General features: G+C 49.7%; 5 protein-coding genes across 5 annotated transcripts; 4 read left to right on the top strand and 1 right to left on the bottom strand.

Moving 5' to 3' along the window:
• Position 1: 1 nt before the first annotated feature.
• On the top strand, positions 2–9,163 carry atmA (DNA-binding protein kinase TEL1; the record flags this gene model as incomplete). The annotated part of the gene is made up of 9 exons (XM_056933534.1): positions 2–80; positions 138–180; positions 244–1,593; positions 1,652–1,992; positions 2,061–6,510; positions 6,565–6,955; positions 7,006–8,067; positions 8,129–9,086; positions 9,144–9,163. The coding sequence occupies 9 exons, from the start codon at positions 2–4 to the stop codon at positions 9,161–9,163; spliced, it is 8,694 nt and encodes a 2,897-aa protein (XP_056791075.1).
• Positions 9,164–10,435: 1,272 nt separating this feature from the next.
• N7539_003931 (gluconeogenesis factor YvcK family protein) lies at positions 10,436–12,042 on the top strand (the record flags this gene model as incomplete). Its single annotated transcript, XM_056933533.1, has 2 exons — positions 10,436–10,631; positions 10,694–12,042. 2 exons carry the CDS (start codon positions 10,436–10,438, stop codon positions 12,040–12,042), a joined length of 1,545 nt encoding a protein of 514 aa, XP_056791074.1.
• Positions 12,043–12,355: 313 nt separating this feature from the next.
• On the bottom strand, positions 12,356–12,982 carry N7539_003930 (uncharacterized protein; the record flags this gene model as incomplete). The annotated part of the gene is made up of 1 exon (XM_056933532.1): positions 12,356–12,982. One exon carries the CDS (start codon positions 12,980–12,982, stop codon positions 12,356–12,358), a length of 627 nt encoding a protein of 208 aa, XP_056791073.1.
• A 525-nt stretch (positions 12,983–13,507) lies between these two features.
• N7539_003929 (DNA-directed DNA polymerase gamma MIP1) lies at positions 13,508–17,012 on the top strand (the record flags this gene model as incomplete). The annotated part of the gene is made up of 2 exons (XM_056933531.1): positions 13,508–13,685; positions 13,753–17,012. 2 exons carry the CDS (start codon positions 13,508–13,510, stop codon positions 17,010–17,012), a joined length of 3,438 nt encoding a protein of 1,145 aa, XP_056791072.1.
• A 1,224-nt stretch (positions 17,013–18,236) lies between these two features.
• On the top strand, positions 18,237–20,355 carry N7539_003928 (putative CorA family metal ion transporter; the record flags this gene model as incomplete). The annotated part of the gene is made up of 4 exons (XM_056933530.1): positions 18,237–19,964; positions 20,030–20,082; positions 20,147–20,200; positions 20,262–20,355. 4 exons carry the CDS (start codon positions 18,237–18,239, stop codon positions 20,353–20,355), a joined length of 1,929 nt encoding a protein of 642 aa, XP_056791071.1.
• Between the last annotated feature and the right edge of the window lie 100 nt (positions 20,356–20,455).

Raw genomic sequence — 20,455 nt, 5'->3', positions numbered from 1 at the left:
AATGGGGGACATTTTCATGGACAAGGCGCTCACACGGCTGTCCTCAGATAAACAAAAGGACCGTGTTGATGGGTTAGCAGGTCAGATTCTATCAAGCAATTGAAAGCATATTGATTTCGAACTAAACGACGATGCAGACTTGAAACATATTCTCCAGCAGAACAAGGAATGCCCCGAGCTGTAAGAGGCACTGTCAATTCAGGCCAAAACTGGTAAACTAACTCTTCCATCCAACCCCACAAGCCTTGGGTTCAGCGACAAGGCTTGTCATAGAATCTTCGAGGCTTTGTTCCAATTCGTTGCCACTGAAAGAACAAGCTATATTCGTGCGAAGCGCTCAATTGGCAAGAGTTCTTCGGGCACACGGCTATCAACGTGTGCTTCAGTGCTTCGTACAGCAGTGGACATTTTTGTACGCAACATCAGAGCAAAGACAGTGCGTGCCATTGTCGACCATATCACCGATTCCATAGCAGTTCCCAGGGAAGGTCTGTGGGAGCCGCTTAGTGTCGACTACACAAAAAGTCTGAAATGCCTTCTCCAGTATCCTCCCCACACTGAACATCTTGACGAGGGTGACTGGGAGAAGCTTATGGATTTCTGCCTGAGCGTAATTGATGCATCTGAGAGAGATGACAGTCAACTGAGCATTCGCACCGGACAGCAATCCACTGCAGATGATCAGCTTGATGCGAGCGACACTCCTTCAACGCCACAAATATCAGCGCCCATCTCGGGAAACAGGGACTCTTTCGTGGGTGACAAGACTGCGGTCGAAGAGACTTTGTCTTGTATCAAAATCCTGACAAATTCTCCCGTGGCTCCGATTCAATCGACCGCCGAGAGCATTTTGCAGTCTCTTGAAGGATTCGTCAGCTCATCGCCACGAATGGCAGCAAATGCACACCAACTTGCATTCAGCAGTATTAACACGGCCATCTCGAGGGTCATGTTCGACCAGTCGGAGCTTGTGAGATCGAATTTGTGTAAACTGGTCCCAACTGTTCGAAAATTGTGGAATACAAAACTCCAGGCTCTGAAAGAGGAACTCCTTGTCAATGTGATGTTGTACCTAGCCACTTTCAGTACCGTGACGGACGCCGCCCCATTGGAGACTCATATCCGTCTTATCCAGGCATTGTCTGATTGTATTCATGCCGAGTATCTTCGAAGACATGAACGCGAGATATTACAACTTGACGACGTCATATTCCACATGGGACGAGATGCGTCCGTGAACCTCATACATGGGCCTCGGCTGGGAAGCAGTCGCTCAGTCTACGGCTGGACCCTTTTATGGATCCTCGCAGAGCTATTGAAATTATTAGAGAGCGTTACAGCTCATGACCACAGCCATTCTACAATGGCAGAAGCTTCCACGAAAAGAGTCCGTCTTTCATCCGCATTCGAGGATGTGTTCAGACATGCGACATCAGGAGCTGGGATGCAAAAGATATGTGCACTTCAATTAGTGCCATTTTTGGAAGACAAAATGGATATGAACGAGACGGAAGCATTTGTACAGAAAGCCATTCCGAGCATTGTGGATGACAGCTCCTCGATTTCTTCTTGGACAATGGTCGCCCTGACGAGGTAAGAAGAGTCATCTGCATCTAATATGTCAAATGCTAAGATTGGTCTAAATCCACAGCATAGTCAAAGGGTCCAGATCACGGCACCCACGACTGAAAGCTTACTGGCCACAGGCTGTAGATCTTGCGATTCGTGCCTTCTCTTCATCTGTAACATCAAGGCCCGCATGCAATTTCCTGGACGCAATTTTTCATCATGACTTGCTTGAACATTCGTCTGCCACGGAAACTATGCTATCAATGCTTTCATCCGCAAAATTGAATGGGCCATCTTCGATTTCTGACTCGGCTCTGGAAATGTGGGCCACAATTGCTCATAAAAGATTGAGTTTCAGCCCAGGGGTCGCGCACGAGATATCGCAACAAGTCTGTGCTTGGCTCAGGGATGTCTGGTCGATTGGTGTGCCCTCCAGGTCTACACGTTGTGTTTTTCATGCCAGTGGGCATATTGCTAACTTCCCCGACTAGGACGGATGTCTGATCGGCTGCAGACTGCCCAGATTGCTCTTTTCGCTCGCCCAATCAGCCTCTTAAAACTCCTCATGGCATGCAGCAACTGTGCCTTTGGAAAGTCAGATCTGCCACACTCTGGGTCTTCAGGTCTCATAGCTCGAACGTGGCTCTACCTTGACGAAAACAGAAGTCTTCTTCGATACCTCTTTGATAGTGTCTCCGAAGTACCTCATCATGTTCTCAGTGCTGACAGGAAAACTTCGCTGCTGAAGCTGTCTCGACGCCAGAATGAGGATGACGAGGTCATCATTGAGTTCCTACGTTCGAAATTAGATGGGTTCTCCCAGTTCTGGAAGGCAATCACCGGGGAGAAATCATTTCATATTTCTCCAGACATCTTGCAGATCATGACATCTTTCTGCGTGACATCCTTCCTTTTCATCGCATCTAAGCATGAGCCCCTTCAATCAGAGGTCCAGAGACTCCTCGATGATTTTATTGTTCTCTGGGAAGCCCTTTGCGACTTCATATGCGCAAACTCATCGAATGCTCTTTATCCTTGTCTTGAAGTATTATCACCCATCCTCTGCTTGGATTCGGAGCTTGAAACTTCCCAGATTGAAGAAAATCTGCTGCCGCTGCTGCGATCACTGGTAGAAAAGCTCGACATGTCCCGTGTAACTCCGCGGGTGATTCCTTCCTCTGACAAGCATACCGTGGATCTCATTGATCAGCCCAGTCATGATGTCGTAGATCATTCGGTGAAAGAGGTGATTCTCGCCTCCAATCGAAATGCGGCTGATTTTTGCTCCGATTCATTGACGTTCCAACGTCGCGAGACAATTCGATTGTCACTCATTGTGCATACCCGCGGCGTGGACCCAAGTACCGGCAACTCCGGGTCTGCCCTGTTGAAGTATGTGAAATGTTTGGAAGAACACGACCTCCTGTCAGCACAATCGATTTTACCAGCATTCTTTCGTCGCTTCACCAGGTTATCGAGAGAGAATCTGATAATCATCCTCGAGACCATTGCCGAAAGATGCTTGCAGTCATATGAAATGGCGCGATGTGAAGCCTCACACACAATTTGTGTTCGTATGATGACTGAACTCACGGAAATCTGGTCAAAGTCTTCTCAAGATGATTTGACTGATTCAGCAACAGATCTGTATAGCTGGTTCGTGGAATGTCTCATAGGTAAACAGCGAGCGACAACTCGAGTGAATGTTGCCATTTCTGAGCTTGTGCAAAAGGTCATCGACCTCTGTCCGTCATTTGGCAAAGAAGGGGAACTTCCGTCGCCAAGAACCATCATTCTCACTATACTGCAACAAGGAGACATTCAGGTGAAGTTCAGTATTGCCGAGTTCTTGCCGAGTCTCTTCCAACAATTTCTTTTCCGAGACCATGATGCCGTTTTTGAGGACGTGCTGGAGAGTCTGCCGAGAGACCCTGATTGGGTCGAAGGTATTGCTATTCGTCTCCTCGTATTATCGAAATTGGCTTCGAAGTGGCACACATTACTACGAAGAAGTGTTTACCACATGTTTGAGACACCAGCTCAAGTTTCGGGTTCCCTCAAGTACGCTCAAGCATGTATAACATCCACATCGACCGCTCTCGGGCTGCAACATGCGCGGCAGCTCTTTCGCTTGTTCGCGTCTCAGGTGCTTTACACTTGGACCGAAACCCACAGCGTGATGTCCATGCCATACTCGACATTCCGGTATGACAGCCTTGCCGAAATGCTGAATGATGTGAGAGACGAGCTTGTCGGTCAGATGATGATGCGTGGTAGGGAAGCAGATGTCCAGGAGCTCGCAGCCTTTCTTGACGTCCCTTACATCGAATTTATTCAAAGTTCCTTCGCCAAAGCGGAGGCCTACAGTATCGCAAGAGACATCAGCACTCCCCCTGAGCAAGGAGGTCAAATAATGGGAGCCGAGATACGCTTGAGAAAATTACTCGGATCAGAAAGCTTCATGACGCAAATTGAGGCTGGCTTCCCTCAAATCATCGCATATCTTTTCCTCGCTTTAGATCGACATGAACAGGCAGAGCGCGCCTACTCGAAGCGCCCTGATTTTCAATATGCGTACTCGATTCAGTCCAGAATTTCGGCAAGGGCTTCATCTCAGCGCTTGTTGCCAGTAAACCAGCAGCCAGCTTTCCGAGCTCGATACTTGTTGGACGAACTCGAATTCTTATGCAGGTGTGCCGGCTTTGAGCTGCGTGGTATTTGGTCACCGGCCCTCGCAATATTTGTGTGTCGTTCACTGTTGGATTCCGTACACCCGGCTTTGGGAGCTTTGCACGCGTGCTCCGTTGTTCGAAAGATCAGGATCCTCGTATGTCTTGCAGGCCCGATAATGCTGGAGAACTATCCGCTTGAGATGCTTCTCAACTCGCTATGTTCATTCATTGTCGACCTCGACTGTGCCGAAGATACCATTGGAATTATGTGGTATCTGCTCGAGGCAGGGAAGCCTTACCTACTGACAAGACCCGATTTCGCCGCAGGCATTTGTTTAACCGCATTAGTGTCACTCCGCCGGTTCTTACTTTCATCGGTCCAGAATAGATTTCGAGAAGAACAATTCCAAGAAGCCTCGTCAGTCGCGGAGAAATTCCATGAATGGCTCTGTGGCTTCATCGACAGTTTTCGAGACACTGCGTGGGTCGATGCCATCAAATCGTCTTTCGAAGGGCTGTTGTCAGCCGCGAAGAGAATACCCACCACATTGGAAACAAGCTTTGAGGCCGAGAGAGATCTGGTGCTCACAATTCTGCAACATCGCAATAACCCCCAATCACTTCTAAGCGAACGCACTGCAGATTTAGTACTTTCGATACTGTGTGCATATCTCGAGAGTCATGGAAGCCCCATGTGGTGTGGCTTCGGTCCTATTGAGAATCCTGCGACGCTTACCTGCTCGCTTTTGGATACGGTTTTCAAGCTGAATAATGGACGGGAGTACAATCTTTGGGCTGCTGAAATGATAGGGCTTTCTTTTGCAACCACAGGCCGAATTGATGAAAGGCTTACACGTGAACAGGAAAAATTGTTCACGGATATGCCAAAAACAGGCGAGATAACATCTTTATCTGAGCAGTCCAAAAACACCATCCTTCGACTACTTTGCGACAAACTTCAAGTCCAAAATCCTACTGAGACGGGCTCCATTGAGCGGACGTTGCAAGTCATTCTGAGCCAAACTTCGACAGACGAGGACATTGAGACTTACGCCGATGTTGTTCCAGCGACACTCATGCCAAGCCTTCTTTGGAGCCCATATCCTTGTCCCCTATTGCCTTCACTAGCTACAGATGTGAGTCTCAGTGAAATGGCTTGTCGGAAAATGACCAAGGCGATCAGTTTGAGCGATTGGGCGTCCCAGTTAGCTCTTGCATTAACCAATACTGTTTCACATGACTGTGTCATTGGACCGCTTCAAGTTGTTTTGAGAGAAATGCCGACTTTTGCCGTGCAGGCTTTGCCTCATGTAATTCATGCAGTATTTTTGTCAGGTGATTACAGGGCGAATCAGCGTGTCCGGCAAGATCTGTCCAAGATATTTGAAGGCATCCTTGAGGATGTCACGGTTGGAATGATGCCGCATGCCCGTCTTGTGATCTATTGCATCCTTCACTTGCGAAACCTGCCTTTTCCCAGAGAATCCACTATTGTTGACCGCAATAGATGGCTTGATCTCGACTATGGACTCTTATTCACAGCAGCCCATCAATGCGGCCTGCAGAAAACTGCTTTGCTTTTCCTCGAAATAGAAGCCTCAAAAGTGATATCAAGCTCTCGCCGCTCTTCTGTGACCAAATACGAACCGCCGGTGGAGCTACTCAACGCAATTTTTCGAAACATTGATGACCCAGACCTATTTTACGGCATTCAACAAACCTCGTCTCTAGCAACAGTGATGGAAAAACTGGAGTATGAGGGGGCAAGCCTGAAGACACTCCTCTTTCAGAGCGCGAATTTTGACTCTGATATCCAATTGACTGAACAAGTCGACTCCTCTGGCGTTCTGAAAGCGTTGAATGCGACGAACCTGCAAGGTATTGCCAATTCACTGTTGACTGCTTCAGATAGCCATAATAGGGGTTCTTCCTCTGCTGCCATGCTGCAAGCCGCCACCAGTCTTCAGCAATGGGACGTTCCAGTTTTGCCGCTCCGCAGTTCGCCATCAGCAACAGTGTTTAAGGCTTTCCAAAGTCTCAACAGGTCCATGGCGGTATCTGAAGTTTATGCCTCACTAGATACGTGTCTCCTGACGTCTCTAAGTCATCTCGTTCAGCCCGGTCAATCAGCGATCGAATTGAGAAACACGATGCGAGCTCTCGGTATACTAGCCGAGGCCAAGAATGTTCTTTCTGCTTCTTCAGCAGATGGCATCAAGAAGGAGTGGCAGACAATCATAGCAAGAAGTGACTGGTTGAAAAGTGCGAGGTATGTTCATCATCATCACATATTTCTTCGAGTACCACGATCTGATGGAAAAAGCTACGTCGAGGCTCGGGAGACACTTAGCTGGCATGAAGCATTGTGTTCCTCATTTCGCAAGAACGCGCTGCTAGCCTCTAAGTGGGAGCTGGGTCTCGATGATACACACCTACTCGAAGCCAGAGTTTTTCGCCGCTCGCTTGAGATTTCAAGAAGTCACGGAGCATCCCAGGCATCCTTGAAGAGCGCGATCACTCTATCCAAGCTGGCGAAGCCCTGTGCTGAGCTAGGGATCAACATCCAAGCAGTGGCTGAGTTTGATCTCGCCAACGTTCTGTGGGATCAGGGCGAAATGACCGCCTCTATCCGAATGTTGCAACAGCTGAAAGGCAAAAGCGATCTGCATAAGCAGGCAATCCCCTTGAGCCGTGCTGAATTGCTTGTCACCCTGGTACGCGGATTCGACCACAGGATTGACACGATCTAATCTTTTTTTGATAGGGTCATCACGTTGCTGAAGCTCGACTCGAAAAACCGGAGTCTATCCTGCAAGACTATCTTTATCCCGCAGTTAAGGAACTTAAAGGTGTCTCTGAAGGTGAAGCTGCCGGTCGGGTCTATCACGGATTCGCCAGTTTTTGCGATCAGCAATTACACAATCCTGACGGATTGAATGACTACACAAGAGTCAAACAACTGCGTGATCGAAAAGAGAGCGAATTGCTTGGTCTAGAGGAAATGATGCGGAAGGCCGAAGGACGCTCTAGAGAGTCTCTAAAAATTTTCCGTGCCAAGGCCAAACAATGGTTTGATCTCGACGATCGCGAATACCAGCGTCTCTCTCGGAGCCGCGAAGCTTTTCTCCAGCAGTGTCTTGAGAACTACCTCCTGGCTCTCCGAGAAAGCGAGACTTACAACAGCGATGCACTACGATTTTGTGCCCTTTGGCTCGATAATTCGGACAGCCAGACAGCAAACAAAGCTGTGTCGCGATATCTCAAGGAAGTGCCCAGTCGAAAATTTGCGCCATTGATGAACCAACTCTCCTCGCGCCTCCTGGATGTATCTGATGACTTCCAATCTCTCCTGAGTGGGCTTGTTTTCCGCATTTGTGCAGAGCATCCGTACCATGGGATGTATCAAATATTTGCCAGTAGCAAGTCGAGAGGCGGCAAAGATCAATCTTCACAATCGAGGTTCCAAGCTGCCACCAAGCTCGTGGATCGTCTGAAAAACGATAAAAATATCTGTCTGACCTGGATATCAATTCATAATATGAGCATATCCTACGTTCGCTTTGCCATTGACAAACCCGACAACAAATTCAAGACCGGCGCCAGAATCCCTCTGAATAAACTGCCGACGGGCGTACGTCTCAGCAAAGATGTGGAATCCTACAAATTGCCCCCTCCTACGATGAAAATTGAGCTTCGAGCAGACCTAGACTATAGCGGCATTCCATCCATACAAAGGTTCAGTTCCGACTTTACGCTCGCGTCCGGCGTGAGCGCCCCGAAAATCGTGACTGCCGTTGGCACAGACGGGATTCGCTACAAGCAGTTGGTAAGTGTCCTGGACTAGTATGGACTTTTTGCGGCACTTCTAAGACTGATTCATCATCTAGTTCAAGGGAGGAAACGATGACTTGCGACAAGATGCTATCATGGAACAGGTATTCGAACAAGTGAGCAGTCTTCTGAAGGACTATCAGCCCACGCGTCAGCGCAATTTGGGCATCCGTACGTATAAAGTTCTTCCTTTGACCTTGCATGCGGGGATTATTGAATTCGTGCCGAACACAATTCCGCTGCACGACTATCTCATGCCAGCACATGTAAAGTACTTCCCCGAAGACATGAAGCCTAGCGCCTGTCGGAGGAACATTGCAAACGTACAAACGCGATCGTTTGAGCAGAGAGTCAGAACCTACCGCCAAGTCACGGAAAACTTCCATCCAGTGATGAAGTTCTTCTTCATGGAAAATTTTGGCAATCCAGACGACTGGTTCACCAAACGCTTGGCGTATACCCGGAGTACTGCGGCCATCTCCATTCTCGGTCACGTTCTTGGACTGGGAGATCGGCACGGTTACAACATTTTGCTGGATGAGAAGACAGGAGAAGTGGTACACATTGACCTGGGTGTCGCCTTTGAGCAGGGACGGGTTCTTCCAGTACCCGAAGTGGTTCCCTTCCGGCTCACTCGTGACCTGGTTGATGGATTTGGCATCACACAAACCGAGGGTGTGTTTAGACGCTGCTGCGAATTTACGCTCGAGGCCCTTCGCCAGGAGTCATATAGTATTATGACCATACTTGATGTCCTTCGGTATGATCCATTGTACAGCTGGACTCTGTCACCATTCCGAATGAAGAAAATGCAGGACGACGATGTGGACGGCGATGGGCCTCCCGTGCTGCCCGGTCAAGAAGACAAAGGCCCGACCAACGAGCCCAGCGAGGCTGATCGGGCTTTGACTGTGGTCGCCAAGAAGCTGAGCAAGACTCTCAGTGTGACTGCTACCGTCAACGAACTGATTCAGCAAGCCACGGATGAGAGGAATCTAGCCGTACTTTATTGTGGTATGTTTTTTCACCCCCTTGGTTCAGCATCAGCGAAATTGACTCTGGATCATACAGGATGGGCTGCATATGCTTGATGACGATCTCTTGAAATCGAGACGATCCACTCAGCCCAAAACAATTGATCGTGGTCTTTGAATGTTGGATTACCATAAACGGGCAGACTCATGTCGGATTGCATTCAGACTTGTCACTGCTGTGCAGGTCTTACGGCCTGATCGCCCTCCCGTCTGTGCACTATCTACGGAGCTGCTTCTACGAAGACGTATTTTAACCTAAATTGTTCCTCACAAGATCTCATTCCAAATCGCAAGCGGCTTCCTTATTACCGCATCGTCTCTGTGCCATCAATAGATGGCCTTGGCACCTCCTAGATGAGTAAGCGCTGTATGCTGGGGCTGGCTCGAGTACCTGGTACTTGGCCTCGCAAGCTTTTCCATCAAGTCGGCGGGTTTGTCACTGAATTCCAGATGTTGAGCGGACAGGCACTGTCAAACTAAGAATACAGGCATGTGTGCCAATTGAGCGTCATGGCTCATGTATGTAGGTAGGAAGTAGGAGGTATCTAGTAGGAGTAGGACTGCACAGTACACACTACACAGTAGTACACTCAACACTGTACAGTCAACAGTGTACCCTGGACAGTAACTGAATAGAAACGCCAACAATACAACACGGGGTAGAGGAAACCGCCCGAGGATGGGTCGGCCACTCTCTCTTTTTCAGCATCAGGCAGGTATCTGGGCAATTGGTTGAGCACCCCTGACTCAATGATTCCAAGTAAACCAGCCGCTTTTTGGATCTCTGCTCTCACTAAGAACAGTAAGTGATTAATGTTGTCAGCCCTTCGTCGAAATCTAGACCGTCGAAAATGGCACGAGCATAAATATTTTCTGCGCCACATGATCCATTTCGTCTGGAATCCACTCTGTCGAAACTCGAAACTGCGGAGCCCCACCAGATCAACCCCAAAAATATCCCTTCCAGGAGTGTCTTCGGCCGCAAAACATCACCACTACTACTCACTGTACTCAGTTACGGCAACGACATACAGTAGATGTTGATGTGTATGACTTGGTCAATGTTAGGAGATCGAGACCCGTTTCAGGCTTTCGGCTTCCCGTTACGTGATACCTACGATCAGTCTTCAGCAAATCCTGCTGTATTCGTGACAGTTCCCTCGGTCGATCCCTGAATTGACCTTGTAAAAGCGACGATCTTCCCTTCTGTTGACTCCAGAGTCCACAGTCCACACACATCGATTCTGGCACTTCTCCGATACAGTACTTCAGAAAAGTCATTTTGTCCTAATCGCAGAAGAGAAAACAGAAGCCTTCGTACCCATTGTTATGGCGGATGCAAGCAATCGAGGCATTGTGGTGGTCTCTGGCGGCAGTGCCGCAAACAACCTTGTAGATGTCTTCAATGCTGTCCGGGAAAGCAAAGACTGTCTGCTGAGCTACATCATTCCAATCAGCGACAACGGTGGATCTTCGTCAGAACTTATTCGAATCTTTGGTGGGCCAGGAATCGGTGATGTGCGAAGTGAGTAGTCTACATGACTTCCACGATGAGAGCTCTTTGTCAAGCTAAACAAATACATCCAGGTCGCTTGGTGCGTTTGATCCCGGACTCGGCTGCAAATCCGGAGCGTGCGGCCATCAAGTCACTCTTCAACCATCGTTTGCCTGCACAGGCTGCAACGGCAGCGCACGAATGGCTGACCATTGTGGACGGAACTTCAGGCCTTTGGCGATGCATCACTCCTGCAAAGAAAGAGTTGATTCGTTCATTCTTCAATATGTTGAATCTCGAAATCCTCAAACGGGCCCGGCCGCCTTCCTCCACCTTCGATTTCACCTCTGCAAGCGTGGGCAATCTATTTCTCACGGGTGCACGACTCTTCAGCGGCAGCTTCGAGAGTGCCATCTACCTCTTGGGAAGCATTTGCGGCGTGCAGTCAGATATCGTGCGAATCATTCCGGCAATCAATTCAAATTTTTCTCATCATATCTCCGCAACTCTCGAAGACAGCACGGTCATCGTGGGACAGAACAGCATTTCCCACCCTAGTGAAGCGACAGCTCTGCAGCCCGATCGGGGCTCTAGGCCGAGACGTCCAAGCCTTCTCCTTGCCGATGGGGATGATCTCGAAGCTACAAGCTCTGATACATCCGACGCTGTGTCATACGAAGAAGATCACCTTCCGGGATCTTTGGCGACTTTACGAAACAAGAACATTGCATTCAGCAAGGCGGAAAATGAGGATCTTCCCTGCCGAATCAGCCGAATTTGGTATATAAATCCATACGGACAGGAGATCCGGCCTCCTGCCAATCCGCGTGTTTTGGAAGCGCTTAGTGATGCACAGGCGATTATTTACAGCATTGGCTCTTTGTACACTTCCATTATACCCGCACTTATACTTCGGGGGGTGGGCAAGAGTATTATGACAAGCCCAGCACGACACAAGATACTCATTCTGAATGGGTCTTTGGATCGTGAAACCGGACCTCCATCAAATCCCTTCCTGGCTTCTGATTTCGTCGAGGCTATTGCGCGTGCTTGCGAGGAGAGTCGAGGGCGACACTACCCAGGTACAACGCATGCCCTTGACGACTCATCCGCGTCCCCGGCAACCATTCGTCCACAAAGATCAATCCCATATACTTCTTACGTGACTCACATCCTGCATCTCGACGGACCCGGAACCCCCAAGGTTGACCGGGAGCGGCTGGCAGAGATGGGTATTGAAACGCTGCGCCTGTATGGGCGGAAAATCACGACCAACACGGGGGATCAAGAAATATGTGTGGGCATGAAATACGATCCGCAAGCACTCGTACAAGCGCTGGAAGTAGTTCTCGGTAAGAAAGGCGATGCGATGGTACGCGGAGGACTAGGAAGCGGATTGAACAGGAGAAACACGCTGGATCCCGGCCGGCGCGATAAGTAAGTCACAATGCTGACTCGAGTCTACTCGTGAGAGGAGGAAATTTTCCAGATCATCTATCAATCCAAAAAGATGCCTCTGATCCGAACTCGCCACCCCATAGTGCGTTCCTCCGTCGTGCACTGTGAGAGTCCGACTGAGACGTAGATAAATCAAGCACTTCATCCAAAGAGGGCTTGAACCCTGCAAATTATTGAATTTCCTATCCTGATTTAACGCCTGATCGCTACGGTGGTAAGAAAATCGAAGAATCGTTAGTCGTTGTCGGGTCGAACGAGGCGGTCCTTTTTGCTGATCACTTTCATCTTTAAAGGAATCAGACTTCGTCGAGTCCCTGAATCCTTCGATGAAAGAGGCTTCCGGCACACTGGGCATGTTCCCTTCGCTGGCTTATTTTGTTCAGAACGCCCGCTTTCAATAGAGCGCAAGTACTCGATGATACATTTGTGGCAGAAGAGATGCCCTGAGGGATGTGAAGACGCTTGTCAGATGTGATTTCTTCACCAGATACGGAGTACGGAGATTGTCTCTTACCGCAGGAAGTTGTGGTGGAATCCTCGAGGTGGTCCATACAGACCGGACACTGATATGCGGCCAGTGTGGCCTGGGGCTTATCCGGCTGCTCTGGGCTCTGGGCTTGAATTTCGTCGGGACGCTTTTTAGCCAGGGCTCTTGCGAAAGATGATGTGTCCGTGACATCTGTTAGGTCAATAGATTCAATCTGAACCCCCGCAACATCTGGAGTGCCGGGGCGGGACTGATCATCAGGATCATCTGGCTGGCGGCGTTTGCGTTTGGTTCCTCGAGGCATGGAGTAGGGTTCTGACCGGTCAGATCGGATAGATGAAGGAGATAGTGTTGGTGAGACCTCAAGTGAAGAACGCAGCGCGAGTGGCGTTGTCTGTGACAAAGTGAGGTCAACAACAGAAATGCGTCGACTCATTCTGCAAGTTTCCGCGGCGGTGTTGTTCAGCCCGAGCCCTTAGGCGTTGATGGACGAGATTTGATTGACCAGTGGGCGTATAATTCTTCCGGGACCTTCCGGAATGCCATCGAAAGGTCTTTGTTTTGTTCTGGCAGGCAATACACACGGGGCTTGCAAAGACATTTATAAATTTTAGCTGCCGACCTGAAAAGCTTGCCCAGTAGATAGATGCCCAGGCTATCAAAGAGTTAGGACGATGGCGACTGAAAGCAGGGTGGGGGACCAAGGGATAGTAAGGTTATCGATTAAAGTTTAGTAATTTGATAAGGAAAGCGGTCAGCTCTATCGTCTGCACGCTTTTCCGCTTCCTGCATGACGCTCAGATATATGTTGTGATTAGTTACTAGCTTTTGATAAAGTCATCATTGCAGAACGACAAGCTTTTACAATCATCCTTCTCTAATTAGTCTTTGCGTGTGACTTCTGCAATGACCCAACTGTCATGCGACACCACAATATAATGCTCGTTCCTTCATCTGCCGCATGATGCTGTCTTGGAAATGCGCGCCCTGTCAAAGGGGGTTCTTAATGCGAGCGCAACTTAGCCTACGCTCTGCCGGCCCAATCTCTCTCCAGACGGGACTACTCTTGCCTCAGAGTTCTTTGAGATCATATTCAGTATCAGTCACTGATGAGAAAGTGTTCAGTGCCTCCCTTTCCCGTGAGTGGGCAGCTTTCGCCGAGCTAAATACTCGACGTTTTTGTGGTATATAACTGACTCTCTCCAGTATCTGCTTCATCTAGATTCAACGAGATTGGTGTTCAACAGTTGAGTGACTATGTACATGCTCAAGTTTTTCCAGGAAAGGGCCGAGTGCCCGATCCCGAACTAGTGGCACTCTCCAAAGATCACTTGGCCAGACACGACCTTCTAGGGAAGTCTCAGACTGGCGCCGAACCGATTGCTTTCGATCTGCCACCGCTTCATGGCCAAACACTCGATGAACATTTCTACAAGCTGGGATTAGATGCGTCAGAACCCTACCTAACCGATGCGAAGACGTTTGCTGCACTGAGCTGTCCCCCGAAACCGCGCAAGTGGGTGAAGCGTAGTGGGTGGACGAAGTACAATTCAAATGGATCTTCAGAACCCGTTGATGCCCCAGACGAGGCGATGCTGACTTTTGACACCGAGGTCATGTATAAAGATAATCCATACGCAGTGATGGCCTGCGCAGTGAGTCCAACTGCCTGGTATGCGTGGATTTCGCCATGGCTCCTGGGAGAGACCGAAGATAAGGTCCATCTGATTCCTCTGGGTGATCCTTCTAAGCCACGGATAGTGGTCGGTCACAACATAGGCTATGATCGCGCGCGAGTGCTGGAGGAGTACAATATGAAGCAGTCTCGCAATTTCTTTCTCGATACCATGTCGCTTCATGTCGCTGTCAATGGAATGTGCTCGCAGCAAAGGCCGACCTGGATGCGACACAAGAAGAACAAGGATCTTAGGGACAAGATCGCGAGTGAACACAACTCCGTTGAATTGGCTGCGTTACTTGAGAGCAATATGCTTCGAGAAGAAGAGGAAGAACTATGGGTTGGGAGAAGCTCTGTGAACTCCCTACGAGATGTTGCCAAATTTCATTGCGACGTCACCATCGACAAGGCCCAAAGAGATTTCTTCGGAGAGCTGGATCGAAACACGCTTCTCACAAAGCTGGAGGAACTGCTAGACTATTGCGCCGCTGATGTTGCAATCACGCATCGAGTTTTCCGTAAAGTCTTTCCAACCTTCCTCGAGACGTGCCCTCATCCCGTCAGCTTCGGAGCCCTTCGACATCTTTCGTCGGTCATCTTGCCCGTGAATCAAACATGGGAGGAGTATCTCACGAGAGCTGAAGAAACATACCATAGACGACTCGACGACGTGCAACGGAAGCTTCAAGAGCTCTGTGATGCAGCGTTGGAGGTCAAGTCGCAACCTGACGTGTACACAAGCGATCCTTGGCTGCAGCAGCTGGACTGGTCTGGCCAGGAGATCAAGATGGCCAAGGGCAAGAAGAAGGGCGACCCACCGCGGCCGGCTGCCAGGCAGAAGAAGCCCGGTATGCCGAAGTGGTATAAAGATTTGTTTCCGTCGAGTAAGGCTGATATCAATCTCACTGTGCGTACGAGGATTGCACCGATACTACTCAAACTCTCATGGGATGGCTATCCTCTGGTCTGGTCAGATAAGTACGGGTGGACGTTCCGTGTTCCTCGAGACCAAGTCAAAAAATATGAAAATCAGCCAGTCGTCGCATGTGACATGGCCGAGGAGCCGAATCTGCAGCTTCGTGATGATCGAAGAAACGTCTACTTCAAAATCCCCCATAAGGACGGTCCACAGGCTCGATGTACTAATCCTTTGGGAAAGGGGTACATGCAGTACTTCGAGCGCGGCGTTCTGTCCTCCCAATTCGAGCTTGCCAAAGAAGCATTGGAAATGAATGCCTCTTGTTCATATTGGATCAGTGCCAGAGACCGCATTATGGGTCAAATGGTCGTCTATCAAGATCAAATGAACCGGATGCAACCAAATGAGAGACCAATTGAGACCCGCCTGGGTTTCATCTTGCCCCAGATCATTCCCATGGGCACCATCACCCGCCGCGCTGTCGAAAACACATGGCTTACTGCGAGTAATGCAAAGTCCAACCGGGTTGGCTCTGAACTCAAAGCCATGATCAAGGCGCCGCCCGGCCATGTATTTGTCGGAGCGGACGTGGACTCCCAAGAGCTGTGGATTGCGAGTTTAGTTGGAGACGCGCCTTTCCAACTGCACGGTGGCAACGCTATCGGATTCATGACTCTAGAAGGATCAAAAGCTGCTGGGACCGACCTTCATTCTCGGAGTGCCTCCATCCTCGGTATATCGCGCAATGACGCGAAAGTGTTCAACTACGGACGAATTTACGGCGCCGGCGTCAAATTCGCTGCTACGCTTCTGCGCCAATTCAATCCTTCCCTGACCGAAAAACAAACGCAAGAAACTGCAGCCAATCTTTACAAGGAGACCAAGGGAATGCGTACATCCCGTCGCGCTCTCAGTGAAACTCCCTTTTGGCGAGGTGGCACTGAATCGTTTGTCTTCAACAAGCTCGAGGAATTCGCTGATCAGGAACGACCTCGGACCCCAGCCCTCGGCGCAGGAATCACTGAAGCGCTCATGCGCCGCTTCATCAACAAAGGCAGCTTCATGACTTCTCGCATCAACTGGGCGATTCAATCTTCAGGCGTTGATTATCTACATCTCCTGATTGTGAGCATGGACTATCTCATTCGACGATTCAATATTCAAGCTCGGCTGGCTATCACTGTTCACGACGAGATTCGATACCTGGTGAAGGAGGAAGACAAGTACCGTGCCGCACTGGCCCTCCAGATATCGAATGTTTGGACTCGGGCCATGTTCTCACAGCAAGTTGGTATCGATGATCTTCCCCAGTCCTGCGCATACTTCTCAGCCGTTGATATCGATCATGTTCTGCGGAAAGAGGTGGACATGGACTGTGTCACTCCATCACATCCGGAGAAGATTCCTCACGGAGAGACACTGGATATCTCTCAAATACTTGAGAAGAATGAAGCGGCGTATTTGGACCCTGCGAATGTCCCCGTCTCGCCCCCTCACCCCGAAAAATACTCTTACACCCCCCGCGAATCGGTCATGTCATCTTTCCAGGCTTCCCACGACTTGGCATTCATCAAGGCTCAAATCACCAAGGACGACAAGGAACTCCGTGAAATTATCAAGGAGAAAACCCAAGCCGCTCACAGCGGAAAAGCCGCTACGACCCGGTCCTCATCGGCCAAAGCAAAAGGCACGACCAATGTCTGGGCATCCGCCAAGCCGCAACGAGCAGTCTTGATGGATGTTGACACTGGGCTTTACCCCGATTTTCGAAGCCCTCGTTCCTCGAATAATGGACCTGGTAAGACCCAGCACCAGGTGGGCATGTATAAATCTTGGAAACCCCGGCCATCGGCTCGAGCTGAGTCGTAGGATATCTTCACTCCCTCGAACTCTTTCTTTAATTCTTTCTTTATCTCCGATTCTCCTCATCTCTTTGACTTTCTTATCCCACGCCATGGCATGGCTTTGATTGGCGGAATGTGTTATGCTTTTATGTTATTAACCTTGCATTGGGAATGGGGCCTAGCATTGGGGTGGTGTCCTGGAATGTTCAATGTACTTTGCATTTGTTGACTTATAATACCAGCACATGTATAAAATCATGCTGAATTGCATACTGCCCAGCAAACCCGACCGACGAGGGAACTGGCTGGCAAAGAAACCTCTCCAATTTGAAAACCAAAGATAATCGAGGGTGCTGTGATTGCTCTGGGCTCACATTCGACTCATTTGTCACACGCTAAGGTTCGTTCATCATGACCACAGGTCGTTGTCTGTCTCGTTGTGAAAAGCTCGAAGCACGGTCGTACCAACTGGCCCGATCGTGCAAATGCGTGATCGTATAGGAAAGATCTGCAATAATCAAGGTAAATGGAAATTGAGATGAAATGAGCCGTGTCATCAAAGAAGCATCTCGTCTTCTAGCCGGGCTACACCAGGCGTAAACATGATCTCCTGTCCAAGTCAACATAGTAGTCGCGTCGATATCAGAGGTCACTTGTTCGATTCAGAATTATTGTGGAAGCTGACACGATAGTTCGACTCCATTTTGTCGGAAAGGATAAGGCGCCAGAAAGTCAACTTTTATCATGTCGTACCGATAATGGTCCCAAAGTTGTGACTCCTACCAAGGCATCACAGCCTTGATCGGCTCTGTGGAATCCTCCGATTCGTCGGAAGTACCTTTTGATGCTTCATTCAGGTCCTTCGTCGTTAAAAAGCAAGCTTTCCAGGGTACGCTTATGTTAGTACGTCGATCCCACCAGCACCTGACGTGGCCAAGATTGTTCACTGGCCCGGGCCGCTGGCGATAAGCCTTTGGGTCCGCTGGACTTGTTTCCACTTCAAACGTCATTTCCCCCGCGTTGATTATCAACGGGACAAACAACGCAGCAGTTGTACGAGGGAAAGAAGCCTCTGTGCTTTCTGGACGGTCTCAATGCCCTCATACCCAGTCGCGAGCTCCTGATTTCGTGTCGTCAGGATCCCCCGACTACCCGTGATTTTCACTGTAACCGGTCCCCCTTACACGAGACCGATGAAGTACTGTCGATTCCAGCACCCTCATCCCAACCCTTCGGCGCCGCTGCAACCATGAGCACTCATTCGATCGACTATGCGCAGCAAAGCCCCAAAGCGGAGTCCCCTCCTTCGGTTGATTTGGAGGCAGGCCGTCGGTCGCCCAACGTCCCGACGCCTGATGACAGAGAGGGTTCTGTGACCGAAGCCTTCACAAGCGCGGCGGCCAGGGTCAACTCTACAGACACTGCAAAACGCCGTGCGCGGCGATCGAATACAGCGCGATCTTATCATCCCGATGGCTTTCTCAGCGAGATCAACTGGCAGCCTGGAACAGAGCCTGGCATCGATCCTACAAAGCCCCTGCCCCCGTACAGCTCAGAATGGCCCTCCAACATACCTGGCGATCTGCAACGTGACTGCGAGATAACCGTGGTCGATTTTTCGCAATTTGAAATGCGTCAGTATGAGTTGGACAACGAAACGTTACCGGCATTTCTTGCTCGCGAGCGGGAGCCCTGGGTCCAGTGCCGATGGATCAACGTAAATGGGCTCAGCTGGGACGTGATAAAAAGCGTCGGCAGTCACAAGGGGCTTCATCGACTCGCTATTGAAGACATCCTCCACTCAACCAATCGCACTAAAGTGGACTGGTACTCCGACCATGCTTTTGTTTCTCTTACTTTACAGAAGCTTGTCAAATTGCAAGACCCGGACAGTAGCGATTCTGAGGACGACGAGAAGGGAAATGACTGGGGAACCAAGGAGCGCAAAAGCTCGGTGGCCAGCGATAAGAGTTCTGTCACCATGAAGCGGCTCACCAAGCGGCGTCTGATCTTATATGCTCTGAAAGATTTGTTTCGATCCAGACGCCCGACGCAAGATCGTAAGGCAAGGAAGCCTGTGGGCGCAAGTGTCCGCCCTGGTCCCAGACAGTATGATTCACGACGAGTCTCTCAATTTGGAGATATCGCACCAGCTCGAGCTGCCTCATCGCGGACTCTCCAGCGATACCGGGGCGGCCCTAATGAGGATCGGATCGATTTCATGGAGCGCCATGCGGTCTTGGCCTCCAAGGGTCTGTGTGTCACCCTAGAACAAGTATCGGTCTTCTTACACGCCGATAATACGGTCACGTCCTTTTTCGAAAACAGTGCAGATGACATCGAAGCACCTATTGTTCGGCGTTTAAGCTCGCCCGAGACGAGTCTCCGCCAGTCGTGTGACGCGAGTATGCTTTTGCAAGCGATCCTTGACGCGGTCATTGATCTCGCTATCCCCGTCACGATGGCATATCAAGATGCAATCGGCGACCTGGAACTGGAAGTCCTGACCGATCCCGATATCGATCAATCCAAGAGTCTCTATATTTTGACGTCTGAGATTGCCGTGCTGCGGAATTCAATGCAGCCGATGGTAACAGTGATCAATGCTCTTCGTGACCACCGGTCAGAGCCTATAGGAACTCCGGGTTTTGGCGGCTTGCGAAAGGCAATGTTTAGTCCAGCTGCGACGCCCGCTGAACTAGATATGCCCCCACACTCTGCTACACTGACCGGGACACTTACTCCGAATCTGAAGAGTCTGGCTGGCTCGGGTGTTATCATCAGCACAATGTGTCATACTTATCTTGGCGATGTCCTCGATCATTGCATTACCATTGTGGAAGGGTACGATCAGATGCGTCGAGCCGCCGACAACATGATTGACCTGATTTTCAACACAATTGGTGCGTATCAGAATGAGAGCATGAAGCAATTGACTATTGTCACATGTCTCTACCTTCCCATGACGTTTCTGACGGTATGATCCGGCTCCGTTCCTTTTGTCAATTTTCCGGCGACCTGAGCGCTAACGATTGACTGTAGGGTTACTTTGGAATGAATTTTACGCACTTCCAGGGAATTGAAAACAGTGATTCGTATGTCTCCTGAACCAACGAGCTTCAACGAGGACAGACAGACACTAACTTGCCATTTTCGCAGCTACTTTTGGAAAATTGCGGTGCCATTCGTATTCGTCACCACTCTGCTGCTCATGTAAGTTGGCGATATCCATGATCAGGTTAAGGTCACCAAGTGTTAATTGTCCTCCAACTAGGCGCGACAAGATTCAACGATATGCCGTCATGCTTGCACAGAGACGACTCATTACCAGTTCCCGGAAGCAGCGTAAAGAGAGAAAGAAAAGATGAGCTGGTTCGATCGCTTATCCCCAATATCTTGGAGTTCAGTCGCGGATCCATTCTTGTGATGTACATGTGAGAGATATGGCATGTTCGACAGAGATACCCG

This window comes from Penicillium diatomitis, assembly GCF_028827545.1.
Source record: "Penicillium diatomitis strain IBT 30728 chromosome Unknown utg000004l_segment0_segment0, whole genome shotgun sequence".
In the NCBI taxonomy this organism is placed as follows: Eukaryota; Fungi; Ascomycota; class Eurotiomycetes; order Eurotiales; family Aspergillaceae; genus Penicillium; species Penicillium diatomitis.
The sequence above is the reverse complement of the archived record's forward strand: the minus strand, read 5'-3'. Positions and strand labels throughout refer to the sequence as shown.